At 38.3% G+C, this 14,674-nt stretch overlaps 2 protein-coding genes across 5 annotated transcripts in view; both read left to right on the top strand.

Annotated features, from left to right (window-relative positions):
• The window catches only part of tesmin (testis expressed metallothionein like protein), a 20,823-nt gene extending 14,180 nt beyond the window's left edge, over positions 1-6,643 (top strand). For 2 of the 4 annotated variants that reach the window (XM_040026728.1, XM_040026727.1), the window contains exons 9-12: positions 287-389; positions 911-1,048; positions 2,288-2,391; positions 4,029-4,258. In XM_040026728.1, the coding sequence (XP_039882662.1) occupies positions 287-389; positions 911-1,048; positions 2,288-2,391; positions 4,029-4,212 (529 nt within the window). In that variant the 3' untranslated portion in view covers positions 4,213-4,258. Of the gene's footprint in view, positions 1-286; positions 390-910; positions 1,049-2,287; positions 2,392-4,028; positions 4,259-6,525 lie in introns of those variants that run through there. The other 2 variants (XM_040026730.1, XM_040026729.1) reach the window with 2 other exon arrangements.
• On the top strand, positions 6,571-14,674 carry LOC120730367 (spexin prohormone 2-like). Its single transcript, XM_040026731.1, has 5 exons — positions 6,571-6,682; positions 7,255-7,329; positions 7,417-7,465; positions 7,961-8,038; positions 14,375-14,674. Exons 2-5 carry the CDS (start codon positions 7,255-7,257, stop codon positions 14,464-14,466), a joined length of 294 nt encoding a protein of 97 aa, XP_039882665.1. The 5' UTR covers positions 6,571-6,682; the 3' UTR covers positions 14,467-14,674.

Below are 14,674 nucleotides of genomic sequence, written 5' to 3'. Positions count from 1 at the left end.
CTGGACATGGCCACACAGATTAGGCCCAAGGGGCATGTTTGATGTATAATTGTGGGTCTCCAACATGACTGTAACTTAAGGTGAAACTATGCTTTGAAATTTGTGTCATTACATCATAACTGAGCATTCTCTCCTAACCTTAAACCAAGTCTTCACCTTAAAATGTTTGGATTTGCATGATGAAGTTTTCCCTTCAGTTGACTGTGTAATGTTACTAACAGACACTTACAAATTACATTTTAAAGGTAATTGTTGTTTGATGTGTATTTCTGTGTTTCTCTTTAAGCTACTGTGAGTGTTTTTCCAATGGAGTGATGTGCAGCAACTGTGACTGTTCTAACTGCCACAACAATGCAGAGCATGAAATGAAGCGTCTCAAGGCAATTAAGGTTGGCAGTGCTTTTTGAAAACATGGTCAAGTCAAAAACCCCATTAATGTTTGTGTGAGTTAGTTTTAACATCTAAGAAAATAATGAAAAATCTGTACGTATGTATGTCATTGAGATGCCAGATGGATTGACTGGTATTAAAATTGGCAGTATGTAGATCTGAACCCAAGTTGAGACTTAGTTTAACACTTTCTTGGATGGAACATTTCTTCTTACGTATTGATATTCTTATCAAGCAATCTAACCATTTTTGAAAAGTCGTCAAAGTGCTTAAAGCATATTTCCAAGACCGGGAGCCTCATCCACAAAAAGTAGTATCAGTACAACCAGTGTGGATATGGTGTGCACCTCCAAAAATACAATTTTATAAACTGTGTTGTTTCTTCAAACCAACTGTGTTGTTTCCACCTGGAAATTGCAGTATGTAGATGGTGTGTATGTATGTATGTATGTGTATATTTTTCTTAGCTTGTGCTTCTTTCTTATTCTAACCATAAGATACCCATATTGTCATTATGTAGTGGTGTTTAGGTCATAACCCAGATGCCTTCAGGCCAAAAATTGCTGGTGTGAAGTCAGGAGCGGTCAGAAGTTGGCACAACAAAGGCTGCAACTGTAAACGCTCTGGCTGCCTTAAGCGCTACTGTGAATGCTATGAGGTACACACATACATAAAGAGTACCATTGTAATGGTCCCATAATCATAAAACAAGTTGCGTGTTTAAATGTGGAGATAACATTGCTAATCACTACTCTACGCTGCCGCCTAAGTACTTCTTCACCATACAATCTAAGATATATCTACATCTGCAGATGTGATGATATAATTACAAAATCAGTCGATGGCCTGTGACCTAGGGTGTCCCGGTGCCAAGTGCACTCATGAATACGCATATGCCTGAATGTTGTGTAGGTTATGGAAAAAGCTGTGATTACTACAGAAGTCCAATAACAAAACACCATTCATATTCAGATCGATAATCACAGTCTCGAAGCACCTTCGAGCACACTTCATCAAGAACAAACACACTGGTGAACAGCATGCAATGCCAGGTTTCCCACTAACAGACAAAGAAAGCCATATTAGATGTTCTCAGTGGCAACATTACAGTGTCATGTCAAAGTTGAATTTAATTATTGAAAAACAAATGTGTTTGTTAAGTGTAACATGTCACAATTTGCTTTAAAATGCTGCCAATAAGTTCTGTAAAATTTGAAAGTTGATTTTTGTATGTTACATGTAACATACAAAAATCATGTATGTAACAGTGCATGATTTGTTAAAAATTGTTAGTGGTAAGTGAAAATGTTGTAGAAGTGATCACTTGAAAATGTAAATACTTGCAGAGATGTATAGAAATAAAGCGTTGCATATTGATATTTATCTGTTTCCTACCTGGTTTCCTACTTGCATTCTTTATAATTATGGTGAAAAATAATTAACATAATTAGTGTCTTTACATAGATGAATATCATTAATTATTAATGATAACACATAATTAATTTAAATTGAGGAAATTTGTTATTTGAGAAGTGTGTGTCAAACTGGTAGCCCTTCACATTCAGTACCCAAGAAGTAGCTCTCACTTTCTAAAAGGTTGGTGTGACCCCTGACCTAAGCTGTGCTGAGGTGAGCTTGATCCAGCTACTACCTCTGAACCTCGCACTACCGCTATCAGACTTCTTCCCCACCATTGACATTCCATGTACCTGTTTTGGCAGCCTCCATAACTGACTATATTATTTTAATGATATTATGCTGGTTGTATTAATGTCAGTTTGGGTCTTTGCAGATATTTGGCTAAGAATTACATTACCTTTGAAGCATAAGTAAGAATACCAGTGATCATGAATCAGCTGTTAAAAAATTCACCTATATTTGTTTGATTTGTGTTTAGGCCAACATCATGTGTACTTCCGTCTGTAAGTGTGTTGGCTGTAGGAACTATGACGCAGGCCCACAAACTGGCTCCAAAGACAAGACTGTCAATGCGAAGGACAAGTGAGTCATGAAAGTATTTCTTTTTGATAAGCCCACACAAGAAAATCATAGGGAATTGGTATGATTAGGCAAACATAATCTCAAACCAGGGTGTGAAATAGTGTCATTGTGTCAACACAGAGATACATAGGTGTCTTTTACGGTTAGTGTGTGAACAAATTGGAAGTAACACTCTTTTCACTATGGCCAGTATCAGTGTATCAAAGCATCAACACCAGAGACACCTTATGCATTTCTCAGAGACCAGACAGCAGTTGGTGTCAGTTGTTGCAAACACAGGTGTTGTACCATGCTGCATCACCATGCCTTTTCATCAGAGTTTAGCAATTAGTCTAGTAATCAATAACACAGGACGCTTAGCCACATGAGAACCAAGGATGTTCACTAAAGAGGTAAAGTAAAATTGTCATTTTATATGGGGGAATAATGTATTTTGAATATTGTTTAATGCTAATAAGTTGCTACATTTGGGCTTAGTGTTGGTGACGTTCCTGAACCTGGAGCAAATTCTCATGTGATAACCTCACCAACATGTGTAGCTTTGCTCTTAGGTTCAGCACTGCTTCGGGATATCATGTTGCATATTCACCAGAACTAATACAAAGCGGTACCTGAGTGACCCAGTGAAATGGCCCAATGAGGTCCATGCCAATATGCTCAAATAGGACCTCCAAATTTCAAATTCAAATTTTTTATTTCAAATTCAAATTCAAGGTAACCTCCATTAAAGGTAACAGGCACAAAGCGCTTTTTGAATGGCCGGCTGGTTAACCAGCTGACACTACACGCACCATCGCTGCACGTCCACGCCCTGCTCAGGCCAACGGCCTCTACTGCGGCCTGAAAACCATCCAGAAGAGGCCTTAGGGGTGGTCCCCTACCCACATCCTGCAGAGCATCATCACTGGTGCCAAGGGGGAGTAGCGGCAGAGCAACCAGATTTTCCAGCACTTTGGTCTGCCGCTCAGCCTGGTCCTGCTTAAATTAGGCTTAAAACTTTGCTTTTTGCTTAAGCATATAGTTGTGACTGGATCAGGTGACCCTGAATCCTCCCTTTGTTATGCTCCAATAGGTGTAGGCTGCTGAGGGATTCCTATGATGCACTGTTTCTTCTCCACTCACCTCTTTTCTCTATGTGTGTATATATATATATATATTATTTGTGCATTTAATCATTACTAATTAGGGTTAAACTCTGGCTCTTTTCAATAGTGGAGCTTTTGATCTATCTCCTTCTGTCCTCCGATCTAATAATCAGAAGGTTGGTGTTCGATCCCCGCCTGCTCCAGGCTATATGCCAAATAAGCTTAGGCAAGATACTAACCACAAGGTACTCATTATCCATTTGAGTGTGAATGTTAGATATCAAGCACTTAAATATGTTCTCTCACACTACTGCTGGAGCGGAAAACTTTATGTTAACAAACAGATCAACAACCTAAACAACTCTGTTTAAGTTGTTGATCGCACTAATTCTGTGAAAGTGGTACTCATCTACTTAAAATTAGAGGTATTTATGGATTTTTTTTTTTTAATATGGCTTGAATTAACAAGCCCATTTATTTATTTATTTATTTATCTTATTTAAAAAAAATACCAGAGTACTGATGTCTGTGAATGTTTGTTTGTGTGCTCAGGTGGCCTGTATCGGTGATAACCCCAGCTGTACTAGAGGGTGTAGGTGACTGTCTTTTTGCTCAGGCTGAGATGGCTGAGAGAGACACTCAGAGCCCTGCCCAGGCTGAGCACATGGTCCTGTGTGAGTTTGGACGCTGTCTTTCTCAGATTGCTAAAGCCATGTTTGAGAAAAAGACAAACTAACACTTGTACACTGTAGAGATGGGGAAAAAACGATTGCTTGCAACTTCAGAAAAGTAGACTTGGATGATCTTTATCTGTATATTTACAAGTTGTAATCTCTGGTTTCTGGAAGCTTTTACTGGTCAAAGTGAAATTTGAATAACTTTCTGAAATGTTTGTTGTTAATGTGAATTCATGTCACTGTTTCCTTTTCTTATTTTAAGCTTCAGATTTAGCTTTCAGAGTTGTTACATAAGAGACATGTTTATCTTTTTTAATTTGTGTATTCTTGTGTTATTTATGTTGTTGTGAATATAGGGCAATGTTTCTATTTATAAATTAGCCTTGAGATAATAAAGATATTCTTTGATATCTGGTACGTAGTGTGGATTTATTTTCTTACCAGTCTGAATAATCCTGTGTGGATAATGGTGACGAAATCAAAGCCTATTTGTGCTTTAACAATATTTTTGTTCTACATTTTTAACTATAAAATAATTCAGGAACTCTTTGAAAAGACAATTTAAATTAGTGATGGCCCATTTGAAGCTCAGGTGCACGTGTCAAAAAAAAATCAACACACTGCTTCAGAAACACTGTGCCGAGGGTTGGTTCGTCTGAACAGTCAAGTGATCAGTGATGTCCAAAACTTCCTGATTCAGTGGTTTATGAGGAATTGAATCATTGGCGGGATGTGTGCTGTGTTTCGATGGTGATTTTGTGTGTCAACCTAAGCTAAAACACAAAACTCATGAAAGTCTAGAAAATAACATATTCAGGAACCAGACATCATTATCTTACACTTTCAAAAATAAGTCCAGAACAACAACTCTGACCCAGGGTCCATGACGAGGGTAATCAGCAAACTGAACAAATTAGACCTTATCAGATTATTGACTGATCACCACACTAAATTTCCTGGGATCAGCATAGAAATTGTTGTGATCAGCTGTCAAATTCAGCACTGAGACACTCAACACTTTGAAGCTGGATTTAAGAAAAAAGTGCTTAAAGTTTGTAGAGGAAGTATAGCACTATTATGTGCTAGCAGCGAGAGTGACATCACCGGGTTGGCTGGTTGCTGCTAATATAACTGCATTAGTTTAAGTTAGCTAACTAGAGAGTACGATACCGAAGTATAGCAACAATAAAGTCATCTTTATCTCTATGTCTGTCAGGGTTCATGGGTTGTTGACCCAGTGTTTCAGTTTGTTCATATTCACTGTTTATTTTCCATGTGTTTCCTGTCTTACTGTGTTAACCACCTGTCTACGTGCGTTATCTCTTGTTCTGCTTCCTGTGTTATAAGTTAGATTAAGTTAAGCTGTGTACTCACCAGTCTCTTATCATCATCATCATTAGCCTGTGTATTTAAGCCCTCAGTTTCCCTCAGTTCATTGTCTTGTTATCGTCAATCCCACGTGCCAGTTTTCCAGTTGAGCTAGCTCACCCTTCAGCCAGTCAGTCTCATGTTTTGTTCATCCTGCCTTTACATTAAAAAAATGTGCACATCCTTCACCAACCTCTGTTTGGGTCCTCTCTTCTCCACATCCACACCACAATGCCTTACAATGTCTACTTTAAGCCAATCTTCTGAGCTGTTTTCTTTTCCCGATAGCAACTAGATCTGAAAAAGAAAGTGTTACACACATTGAGGCTGCAACACTGTCCAAAGAAATAATCAGCTTGTGTGTAAATAAAGTTTAGGTAGTTGTGGTGGCACCTGATATAAAGCCATTCCTTTCAGATGTACATTTACTATAATGTTTTTTTTTTTGGTTGTAACACTTCAAAGACATCTTGAACCAGTGTCCAGTCGATAGCACGTTCGCCTTCAGTACACCCAACCGAGCCACTGACTTGGACAAGCACCGGGTCTGGACATGGTGTCTGCAGAAATGCTGCAGAAATGCTCAAGCACGGCGGACAGCACCTGGTCAACGAAATCGCAAAATTACCTCTTTTCATGTGTCACACACACATGAAAGTCATGAAGTCATGCATTAATTGTTGTGAAGTCATGCATGTATAACATTTAAATCTCCAGTTTATTAGAATGTATGAGCTGAAAATTAGGGCCATGGACTCAGATAACGAATGACACAAGAAATGATAATGAATGACAGAAATTTTTAGGAATAATAATTTCTGATATTAGGAAACATTTCATGAAAATAGCAGCAATAAAACAGTAAACATATAAAATATCTGTTACTCACTGGGACATTGTTACACATTCACACACAAACACACCACTTATAGACCTCATATAACAGATCCACGATTGATGTTCCTCACTGCACATCACAGTCTTGACGTCAGTCTGTTTTTTAGCTCTTAGTAAACAGGAGTCCTGCCAGGCTTCATGTGGGGCTGGATCGAACGTGTTACTCCTGCTTTCCATTGGAGATATAAGCAGACTGGAATATCTTTCTGACCCACACTCACACATGCTGCAACTGGATTGAATGCTATCGCTACAGCAGATATAGTAAGTGGAAATAAGTGTGTGTGTGTGTGTGTGTTGTTTTTTTATTAGTTTGGGGTTTTTTTGCTTCTTTGGGGGCATCCTATTTAAAGTAGATTCATCAGCTTTTTTAGTATTTTTTAGTGAAAATGTCATACACACACACACACACACACACACATATATGCGTGTGTGTGTGTATATGACATTTTTTCATGCCTTTAACTACTACATTATTTTATATTTGGATTTCAATTATTTTACTAGTTGCATTGTTTTTGACTAATAAACACAATTATTTTAATCTACTGTGTTACTGATTTGTCATTAATGAATGAATGAATGACTGAATTATATTAAACTAAAGGCAACAACTTTGTTGACCTATTCTTGGATTTTTGAAAACATTTTATTTACAGATACATGTATATAAAATATGCAACATACATTCAACATGTGCCAATTTCAGCTCTTCGGCATGATAAAGTGATATGAAGCTTAACACAATTCTCTGATTCTTACAATGTTGGCATGTTGATGTACAGGATACAAAATATTGGACAACAAACATTTTTTTGTTCGCTTTTTATTCCCAGATGATGAAAGTGGCAGTTATCTGGACATGTACTTTAGTCATCTGCCTGTTTGTTGACTACTGTTATGCGCAGAAGGTAAAACTCATAGCCACTCACTTGTTCCACTGATTTTCTGTAACACATATTTTACCAGGAAACATTTGTTGTGTATTTCCCCTTCAGCTGAATATCCACTGGGGCCCTCAGTCCATGATGTACTTAAAGGGCAAACGTGAGTTTAACCACAACACAGACGCTTTTTCTCTCTATATCGGGGGATGTCAAACTCATTTTAGGTCTAATTTAAACTTTTTAAAAAAACAATCATCCCAACTTTTTAATAATATGTCTCAATTTTCTGCGTTCAGTTTACTGTTATTGCATATGCATTACATTTTGTATAATTTTGTAACACAAAATCTTCACAATGTATTTTGGAATAATAAAAAGAACATCTTATGATTCAAGCTTGTTGAGATAGGGTTGTTTAAAATAAGTAAATCTGGTTATACATGTCAATTCCTATAATTCTCATTTCGCTTGTGCGCCCCAGAGCCATATGTTTATTAAAACATATCAGTAACACACTTGATCTCCTGTAGCAGCTCTTGAGTTCAGCTGTTAGTTGTGTTAGCTTTGACTTTTTTATTTTACAGTACATCTGAGAATCATACATGTAAGAAGATCAGTGTTAGCACAAAGTATCTTCTCCAATTTTTGTTGTCAGATGGCAGGAGGTTTGTCTCAGAGGACAACAACAGTGTTTTGAAGCAGTGCCTCCTTGGCTGGTATGCAGTGATCCGAGGTACAGTATGGCATGATTATATCTCATTCTGTTTCTGAAAGACTTATTAACATAGTATCCTTAAGCAAAGTTATTCTAAAGGGATATATAAGGAAGAGATGAGGTAGGTGAAATGGGTACTAAAAAAGAAATGGATTCCTCATACCAACTTGAGAATAACAGAAAAGAAAACCAAAAAGTACAAAAAATAAACAGAGAATAACTTGTTTCCATTCAAAATGGAATAAAATTGCATTCACGTAACCCAACTTTGAAGTGCCTTATCAATGGGCCAAAAAATATCAACAACTCTACCCCCCACCACCCCCCACGCCCAATTTATCTCACGTGCTGGGAAATTTCTGTGTTACAGCAGCCATAAATAGACAGATACATGTATAGATAAGTAAAAAATTTAAAAAAAAAAAATCAGATCTCAGACAGTCATAGTTTAATATGATACAATAAAGAGATTAAATAGAAAATGAAAGATTTTCTGAAATTGTCAATGGAGTTGAAATAGATGAAAGTGCTCAGCTGCGTGTGCAGTAATTGGTCGCAGGATGGCCTGAATCCATTAATTATCCACATCCATTCACCACAGCCACAGTCATTTGGAGGACCTCTGCCTCAGGTGATGAAGAAATCCAAACAACATGTTGGTTTCAAATTGCAACAGCAAAGACAAGCTCCCTCTGTGCATTCTAACAGTTTAATTTTCAAGCCACAGAAACGTTCCTTCACAGGACGACAATCTAAGTCAGCCCTTACTGAATATGACTGAAGAAGTTTTGTAGATCCTACAGAGAGAGTGTAGAGTGTTACTTACCATGTGGTCATGTTCCATGGGATGTTTACATGGGATGTCAGCCATTATAGAAACAAATAAAATACTGAGATTCCCTCCCATTCTTTGTTGTGGTCAAAAAAACAGAGGAAAAAATGTAGCTGTCGATGAAGTCATTAAAAAAAGCAAAAGGCAAAAAACAAACAAAAAAACCCCACAAGAATGGGAGCTTCAAAACTTCACAGCTTCAAGACTTCAACTTCAAAAGTTTGCCACTCAGCACCAGGTAAAAAAAGTGAAGAGCTGAATTACAACTTACTTCTGCAGTCATAATCAATTTTTGGATAATTCAGTTAAATTCAGTTCTTTCTATATAGTGCCAAATCACAGCAATAGTAACCTCAAAGAAGCAGTCTAAAGATGAAATATCATTCCAAAATACACAACATGTATTTCACTCATGTAGTAGCACCACAGTGCAGTGGTTTACACATTTGGCTGAACAGCAAAAGATCCAAAGAGGAGATTCAAATCCGGAGAGGATTGTGTCTGGAGGGACATTTTTGTCAGTTCATGTAACTCTGCCATATCAAATATGGAGCTCTACCCGCTGTGGTGACCCACTGTGAACAGCTGAAGTAGTTTTATTTGTTCATAGGCTGCAGCCTGTAAGCATTCACAGTGAGGACAGTTCCCCCATATTCAGTGTTATGATAAAGTGGACATATTATAATAGTTGAATGAATGAATGAATGAATATATGTAAGTTATGCTTTAAGTAATCTTTATGCAGAAAACTGAACCAGAGGACAAGTTTCTGAGAGTTAACAGCTTGCGTGATAGGCAGCTCACAGCTTAATGGTGGTCGTAGTAAGCAAGTCTCAGCTTCAACTGTGAAAGGAAGCCTTCGAGCTGTAGGTTTGACAGGATGAGACGCAGCAAGAAAGCCATTACTAAGACATCAGAATAAGACAAAGAGGCTTCTCTGGGCCATGAAACACCATCATTGGACTACTGAAGACTGGAAGATATTATGGACTAGAATCCATTTTGGTCTATAAACTGATCATTGAATGAGGAGTTCTGTAAATTAGTGTGTTCTTTTGGTATGGTGATCCATCCAGTGAGTCTGTGAGGGCTTGTGGTCAGTGAGCTTCTCTCTTTTGCTCTTCAGTGCTTCTCTCTTTTTATGTTTCGTTAGTAGAACTAAATCTGTCGTGGACTTCTGATAGCCTAGTGAAAGAAAATTGTGTGGGTTATAGGATCAATTTAGAAAAACGTGTTCATTCCCTGGACCTCTGACTGTAGTTACTGTCAATGGTGCTCATCAAAAGCTGGAATAATCCTACTGATATTACTGACTATTGCTATATGCTACTATTTTTGAGTATTCATGTGCATCTGCGTGTATGGATGTCTGTGTGTTTGTGCATTTGTATGTCAAAAAATATGTGCCCCGATGTCTGTCACATGTGGAAAAAGCTACTCACAGACATAACATCATGTACTGCTATTTACATGACCAGTGATATTTATTTTGACTCTTTTTCTTCAACTGGTCTTTCTGAGTTAACTGCAGTTATTACTGTTAGCTCCATAAATATTTGGATACAGGCAACTTTTTTATCATTTTGGTTCTGTACATTACCACAATTAATTCTAAATGAAACAACCAAGATGCAGTTGAAGTGCAAACTTTTTGCTTTAATTCAGTGGGCTGAACAAAAAGATTGCATAATAACGTGAGGAACTAAAGGATTTTTAACACAATCCCTTTATTTCAGGGGCTCAAAAGTAATTGGACAAATTAAATAACTGACAATAAAATGTTAATTTCTAATACTTAGTTGAAAGTCCTCCACTGGCAATGACAGCCTGAAGTCCTGAAATCACGGACATCACCAGATGCTGGGTTTCCTCCTTTTCAACTGCAGCAGCTTTCAGTTGCTCTTTCTTTGTGGGCCTTTCTGTCTGAAGTTTAGTCTTCAACAAGTGAAATGCTCAGCTGGATTAAGATATGGTGGCTGACCAGGCCATTCAAGAATATTCCACTTGTTTGCTTGAATAAACTCCTGGGTTGCTTTGGGTGTAGGTTTTGGTTCATTGTCAATCTGTATTATTAAAAACCGCCCATTTAATTTGACTGTATTTAGCTGGATTTGAGCAGACAGTATGTCTCTGAACACCTCAGAATTAATTCAGCTTCTTCTGTCCTGTGTCACATCATCAATAAACACGAGTGTCCTAGAGCAACTGACAGCCATGCACGCCCAAACCATCAGGCTGCCTCTGCCATGTTTTACAGATGATGTAGTTCTCTTTGGATCATGAGCTGTTCCACGCCTTCTCCAAACTTTTTTCTTGCCATCATTCTGGTAGAGGCTGATCTTGGTTTCATGTGTACAAAGAATGTTTTTTCCAGAACTGGCTTTATTAGATGTTTTTTGTTTGTTTGTTTTTTAGTCGAATATAGCCTTTCTGTTCTTGAGGCTTATGAGTGGCTTGCACCTTGCAGTGAACTCTCTGTATTTACCTTCATACAGTCTTCTCTTTATGGTAGACTTGGATATTGATACGCCGACCTCCTGGAGAGTGTTGATCATTTGGTTGGCTGTTGTGAAGAGATTTCTCTTCAAAATTGGAACAAATGAAAATGAATTGAACTGAAATGATCAGATATTCTAACCAGCAGCTCTGTGTCAGCTGGCTTTAGTAAGTATATCATGTTTAACACATTTTGTAACAAACACTCCATACTGTCTTATCCGGCAAGATCATATATACCTTTTAAACATTGGTATGCCGGCGTCATTGGCATCCATCCACTGCTCTTAGACTCTCCATTACATTCTTTTACAGTATTTAGCTCAATGGTTGCTCGTCCCAGTTCCTGTGAAATCATATTTTCCTGGACACTGAAACTGACCAGGAACCTGCTGGAAAACTGGAAAGACAATATTTATTCCTTACACTACTATCAGACTCAAAAGAGGCAAGCTGAGCTACTCTCTATAGTTCTGCTGTATTCGGTTTGCTGTCCATAACTCGGCAAGCAAGTTATTGTCAGTACACTGTAAAGCATTCTCCTGTCAAATTATCCTTCTCAGTTTGCAGCATTTAATGGCCTCAAGTTCCAGTTAAATAAACTGTAGTTGGCATTACTGTGTGTAGGTTTCCCCTGGCTAATATATGCTCCCTCCCTCCTTGAACCCAAACCTATCTGCTCCTAACATTACTCAGAATGTTAATGGTTTGACTCCCTGCTCCTCCACTCTGGTAAGAGTCCTTGAGCAAGAGAATCCCAAATTACTCTCTAAACATCCGTCATTATGTGTGATAAGTAAAACAGGTTGCACACACAAGTAAATTTTGTGCTTGCAACCATTAATGGTAGAAATCATTCCACACATGTAGGCCAGGTGAATCATCTTTCGTTACAGTGTTCAGTGTCCTGAAATCTATATACAATCTTCTGCTGCTGACCTTTTGTCTCACAAGGCCCATGGGTATAAACCAAGGATTACGATTCTCTCTAATGGCTTTCACCAGCATACCTGCAGGGCATTTCCATACATCATCCATCATTATGATGTATGAAAATTATGCAGTTTCTATATTACTTAAAATCAGGTGTGTTGGTTATTTTGCTCTCTTCTTCTTACAGCTTCTGGTTCTCACATGTAGTAGTAACATCTAAATGAGAAATTCTGTCTCAAGTTATGGAAGTCGTGTACATCAGGCTCATGCACACAGCACTACAGAGAGGTGATGTGGTTTAAAAAATGCGTAGAGACTCTGACATTCATTACCCGATTATTGTTGTGGCCACTTCCACGTTGCTAGTCTCTGGCAATTCTTTAACCATGGTCTGATGCGCTCCTCCTCCTGAGCCCCACAGCTCCAGATTGGTATCTTACTTTCAGAGAACTTGAATTGCATATTGACTGGCAAGATATACATAGTTCACTAATCCACCTACCTATACCTGTGCTGAGGCTAGAGGCAAAGAGATGACAGCCATGACAGCCAGAACACAGGCTTCCCAAAGCATCAGCGTCAATATGGATTGGCTGTGGCTCAGGTCATTTGATCTGGATGCCAAATATCCTTGTCAAGAAACTAAGCCCAAGTTGCTCTCCGATGCATCCATGGAAGTGTGAATGCTAGATAGAAAGCACTTGTGTAGAAAAAGGATAGAAAACAGTGCTTAAATGAACGGGTGACTGAGGCAAGTTGTATAAAGCACTCTCAGTGCCCAGGTAGAATTTAAAAGTGATGTGTAAGAACCAGTCCATTTACCAGTATCAGTGTCCATTTTATTTATAAAACCTATTTCATTACAATGGGCTTATAATTAAAAAAAGACGAAGAAAAAGAACAGTGTGTAGGTCCCTGTGACAGACAGGTGACCTGTCCAAGGTGTACCCCACTTACACCCCATGGCAGCTGGGATAGGCTTCAGTCCCCCACAACCCTGAAATGTATTAGTGATAGAAATGTGATGGATGGTGGAATGTAGGTCTACAATGTCTTATAGCAAAAAACAACAAAACAAAATGTCATAAAGAGTCAACCTTGAAGTTAAAACACAAACATACAAACTCTCACACCTGTGCATGCACGCACACAGACACACCTGCACACACTGGGTGGCTGTAGCAGGTCTTCTGCTAATCAGCAGGTTGTTGGTTTGGTCCAGTCTGCAGGCCAAACATCTTTGGACAAAATACAAACCCCACGTTGTTCTCCGATCTTGGAGTATGAATGTATGTGAATGTTAGATAGAAAGAGCACAGAAAAAACACTTGTATGAAAGGGTGTGAATAAAGCAAGTTGTATAAAAGTGCTCTGAGTGCTCAGGTAGAGTAGAAAAGCACTATATAAGAACCAGTCCATTTATACACACATACAGTAAATGTAAACCTGTGAAAATAAAGGTTTTTAAGTTTGGGTTGTTTTTTTCTTCAGTCTAGACGCAGCTCTTTCCTGTTGGAAGAGAGCAGCACAACCTGAAAAGGGCATCCATCGAGGCAGTGACACCATTTGTCCTCCAGAGGCTGTGTGCAAAGTTCAAACTCTTTATGAAATATCACACCCACGGTTGCTGGTGCAGGGAATCTGAAGGCCAGGCTACCATGAGACAAAAACCTACAGGGCCTTTCTAAACTTATCCAGAGTAACCTGAAAACAAATAGTTTCATTATGGCAACTCCCATGATAGTGGCTTTTTATTTCTGGACTCAGAAACTAAGAACATTGAAACAGAAGTCTTAATGTGAACGGTAATAATTTACTGTACTCAGAAGCAGTAATAAGTTCATTTATTCCAATGAATTTCTATCATTATGCAACACATTTTACACACTTCAGAAACTGTTACTGTAGAGGTATAAAAAAGATGATTTAAACGACTTACACTTCAAGTTGGTTTATAATCAAATGTACTGTAAAAAGTTTCATTGTATTCTTGAAAAAGAGTGTACTGATGTGCATAAATATAATAAAGTCTGGTTGACATGGCAGTTTAAACACCTCCCTTTTTGTGTGTGCTTGCATGTGTGTGTACGTAGGCATCCAGAAACTGCAGTCGCTGGACTTCAAAAGACCCAGTCACATTCTGAGCTCAGAGAAAGTCCTCATACACTACCTCCAGAAGAGATGAGACACACCAGCTCGGACTGTGTACACGCAATCCAAACTGACAGTTCATTGAGAAAAAGGCCTAAACACCATTTCACCTCAGTGAATACACAGTGACGTGGTACTACAACAAGAATCTAGCATGCCAGCTCTGGTAAAGCCAGTGAATTATTAGATAATTATGTGTATATTTGAATTGTTCATGCATGATAGCTTTCTATAGATGCATA

The sequence above is a fragment of the Simochromis diagramma genome, unplaced genomic scaffold (assembly GCF_900408965.1).
Source record: "Simochromis diagramma unplaced genomic scaffold, fSimDia1.1 OVJJ01000293.1, whole genome shotgun sequence".
NCBI classification, from domain to species: domain Eukaryota; kingdom Metazoa; phylum Chordata; class Actinopteri; order Cichliformes; family Cichlidae; genus Simochromis; species Simochromis diagramma.
Note: the sequence above shows the minus strand (reverse complement) of the source record. Positions and strands in the feature narration are given on the sequence as shown.

What these genes read in the sequence shown, in the direction of transcription:
- LOC120730367 (XM_040026731.1), top strand. Translation starts at nt 7,255, where the DNA reads ATGATGAAAGTGGCAGTTATCTGGACATGTACTTTAGTCATCTGCCTG. An exon ending in GATGTACTTAAAGGGCAAAC is followed by an intron (nt 7,466 to 7,960) that starts GTGAGTTTAACC and finishes TTTTGTTGTCAG; the next exon opens with ATGGCAGGAGGTTTGTCTCA. An exon ending in CTGGTATGCAGTGATCCGAG is followed by an intron (nt 8,039 to 14,374) that starts GTACAGTATGGC and finishes GTGTGTACGTAG; the next exon opens with GCATCCAGAAACTGCAGTCG.